The sequence below is a fragment of the Penaeus chinensis genome, chromosome 21, assembly GCF_019202785.1.
Source record: "Penaeus chinensis breed Huanghai No. 1 chromosome 21, ASM1920278v2, whole genome shotgun sequence".
Classification (NCBI taxonomy): Eukaryota; Metazoa; Arthropoda; class Malacostraca; order Decapoda; family Penaeidae; genus Penaeus; species Penaeus chinensis.
In genome coordinates, this window is record NC_061839.1 from 23,940,125 (window position 1) to 23,942,624 (window position 2,500).

At 38.6% G+C, this 2,500-nt stretch overlaps 2 protein-coding genes across 2 annotated transcripts in view; one reads left to right on the forward strand and one right to left on the reverse strand.

The window, feature by feature from the left end:
• Positions 1-284, reverse strand: part of LOC125036567 (neuronal-specific septin-3-like) — a 36,538-nt gene extending 36,254 nt beyond the window's left edge. Inside the window, exon 1 of the mRNA XM_047629274.1 lies at positions 1-284. This exon is cut by the window's left edge and continues 1,135 nt beyond it. The gene's annotated coding sequence lies outside the window, so the exon portion shown is untranslated.
• LOC125036568 overlaps positions 1-1,491 on the forward strand; it is a 5,972-nt gene extending 4,481 nt beyond the window's left edge. The window contains exons 3-6 of the mRNA XM_047629276.1: positions 571-674; positions 760-878; positions 991-1,124; positions 1,299-1,491. Of these exons, the coding sequence (XP_047485232.1) occupies positions 571-674; positions 760-878; positions 991-1,124; positions 1,299-1,339 (398 nt within the window). The 3' untranslated portion in view covers positions 1,340-1,491. The remainder of the gene's footprint in view (positions 1-570; positions 675-759; positions 879-990; positions 1,125-1,298) is intronic.
• Positions 1,492-2,500: the final 1,009 nt, after the last annotated feature.

The following is a 2,500-nucleotide window of genomic DNA, read 5'->3' on the forward strand; positions in this document are numbered from 1 at the left end:
CATTAACATCGAATTTTGTCACCTGTGTGAGACCCTGCCGCCTTTCTCTATACTGTTAATATTATAAATAGCGATCGAGTTCTTCACGGTCACAGTAGACTAAACATGAATGGATGTGTACCTCCTTACGGGGCCTGGCATGAAATTACTAACTCGAAGGCTCATTCTTCCTAAAGATGTCAAATGTAATTATTCTTATGTTACACACGTATAACTACTCGTACACATAAACACACGCACACACACATAAACTCATTCTCCCATTCTCTCTCTCTCTCTCTCTCTCTCTCTCTCTCTCTCTCTTTCTCTCTCTCTCTCTCTCTCTCTCTCTCTCTCTCTCTCTCTTACACACACACACACACACACACACACACACACACACACACACACACACACACACACACACACACACACGCCAAAGAAATAAACATATTTACACAGACAATCATAACAACATAAACGATAAAGGAAAAACGCACAGACTACCCGAACTTGAACCAATGTTTAGAAAATAAAATAAAAGGTCAGTCACTGATAAGTGATCCGACACTTGTTTCTTCTGGGTACTAGATAATGTGGAGATGGTGATCAACGATGGCCTGAAATTTGAATGGACAACTCCAGGCTATCCCAATAACTACGAGGACGGAACCAACATGACACTCACCGTCAGGGTAAGATGAGGTTGAATATATGTGAGTCATGAGTTAAAGACCTTCATCCTTCGACTGAGTAGTAATGAATGTATTTTCCTTGCAGTTTCCCGAAAAACAGTCGCTGTACATTGCCACTCTGGTCTTTAATGGCCCGGCCCGCATTGCAGGGGAGACTTGTGACAACGACTACCTACTTTACACTTCCAGGGGCATTGGGACGCGGTCAGTAACAGCACAACAACAGAGGAATTCTGAGTATACTTATCACGCAACAAATCAGCACAATAGTAAATACACGCAATCGCCTTCAAATGAATACCCTTTCCACCTCCAGATATTGTTCGGATTTCAGCAACACGACAATAATAGAGCCTGAATTCAATGGGAAGTCGAGAGTCTTTACACTACAGTTCGTGTCCTCGGCTGCAGACAACGCTACGGATATTGGCTTCAACATGACTCTGTCGGGTAGGTGAGGCGAAGGAATGTTTGATATATCTGATATCTCCTCGTACTGCATTTCCTTGTCCTTGAAATTCGTTTATTCTCGAGATAACGTACGAATTGGTGTACATATATATCACCAATACAAGGGTAATAACGTGTCTGTATAATTATGTAATGTTGACTTTCTGTTCGCAGCTTTCGACGTGTCCTTGAAACCGTTTGCTAAAAGAAAATAACGAAATCGTGAAGAAATATCGGATATCGCATTGCCAACAATATTGATAATATTTTGAAGTTTATGGTGATGGTGATGATTATGATGATGATTTCTTATTAACGTTGATTATTATTATCATTATTATCATTGTTAATATTGTTGTAATTATTACTGTTACTGTTATGATTATGATGATATTAATATGAACAAAAATAATAAGGATGTTAATAGTTTTAATAGTAATAATGATAATGATAACAATGATAATTATCATTATAATAATAATGATAACAATGATAATTATCATAATAATAATAATAGTGATAATAATAATGATACTACTACTACTAATAATAATAATAAATATCATTATTATGTTTAGTTTTCCTTATCTTCTTGGTTTGCGCCTTTTAACTGAACACCGGGTGCAATCCGGGCACTTGAGTAGGAGTTCTACACAGTTTAAAATGCGAGGGCCTTTCTTATAATATGGGCAGAGCCAAGGAGGGCAATTTTCTGGATGTCGTTGATGTTGAAGCATCCGGGCATCTCTTTCAGCCGTTTTTCACTTGTTTTTCTTATCATTCCTAGGGTACCAATAGCAACAACAGATGCTTTTATGTTCCACATGCGTTGGATTTCAATTTCGAGATCTTTGTCCTTGGATGGCTTTTCTACCTCCTTGAGAGCAACATTTCTTTCCGATGGAATGGATATATCTAGAAGCCAAAATTTATTCTCCTTCCGGTCTTTGATTATTATTTCTGGTCTGTTGGCCTTGATTTCTCCATCGGTGACAATGGGCATACCCCAAAGGGCTATTATTTCTTCTGTGCTAGTTACTGTTTTTTAGGCTCGTGTAGTGCTCACTGACGTAGATGTTGTAGTGCTTCAGCAGGATCTTATAGTGCACATATGCTGTAACTTTGTTATGTCTATGTACTTTTTTACCGCAAGGACTGGACAGCCAGGGGTTATATGTTCAATGTTTTTTTTCAAATTTGCCACAAAAGCGACACATTAGCTTGGTTCCATCCTTTATCAATCGGTATTTGTAGGATCTGGTTGGTAGACTTTGATCTTGGGCAGCTATGATCAGACCTTCGGTTGTTGGCAGATGACTTGTCAACATCAACTTTTTCAAGGCTTTGAGGGTACTTTGAATGCACTAGTTTGGTGC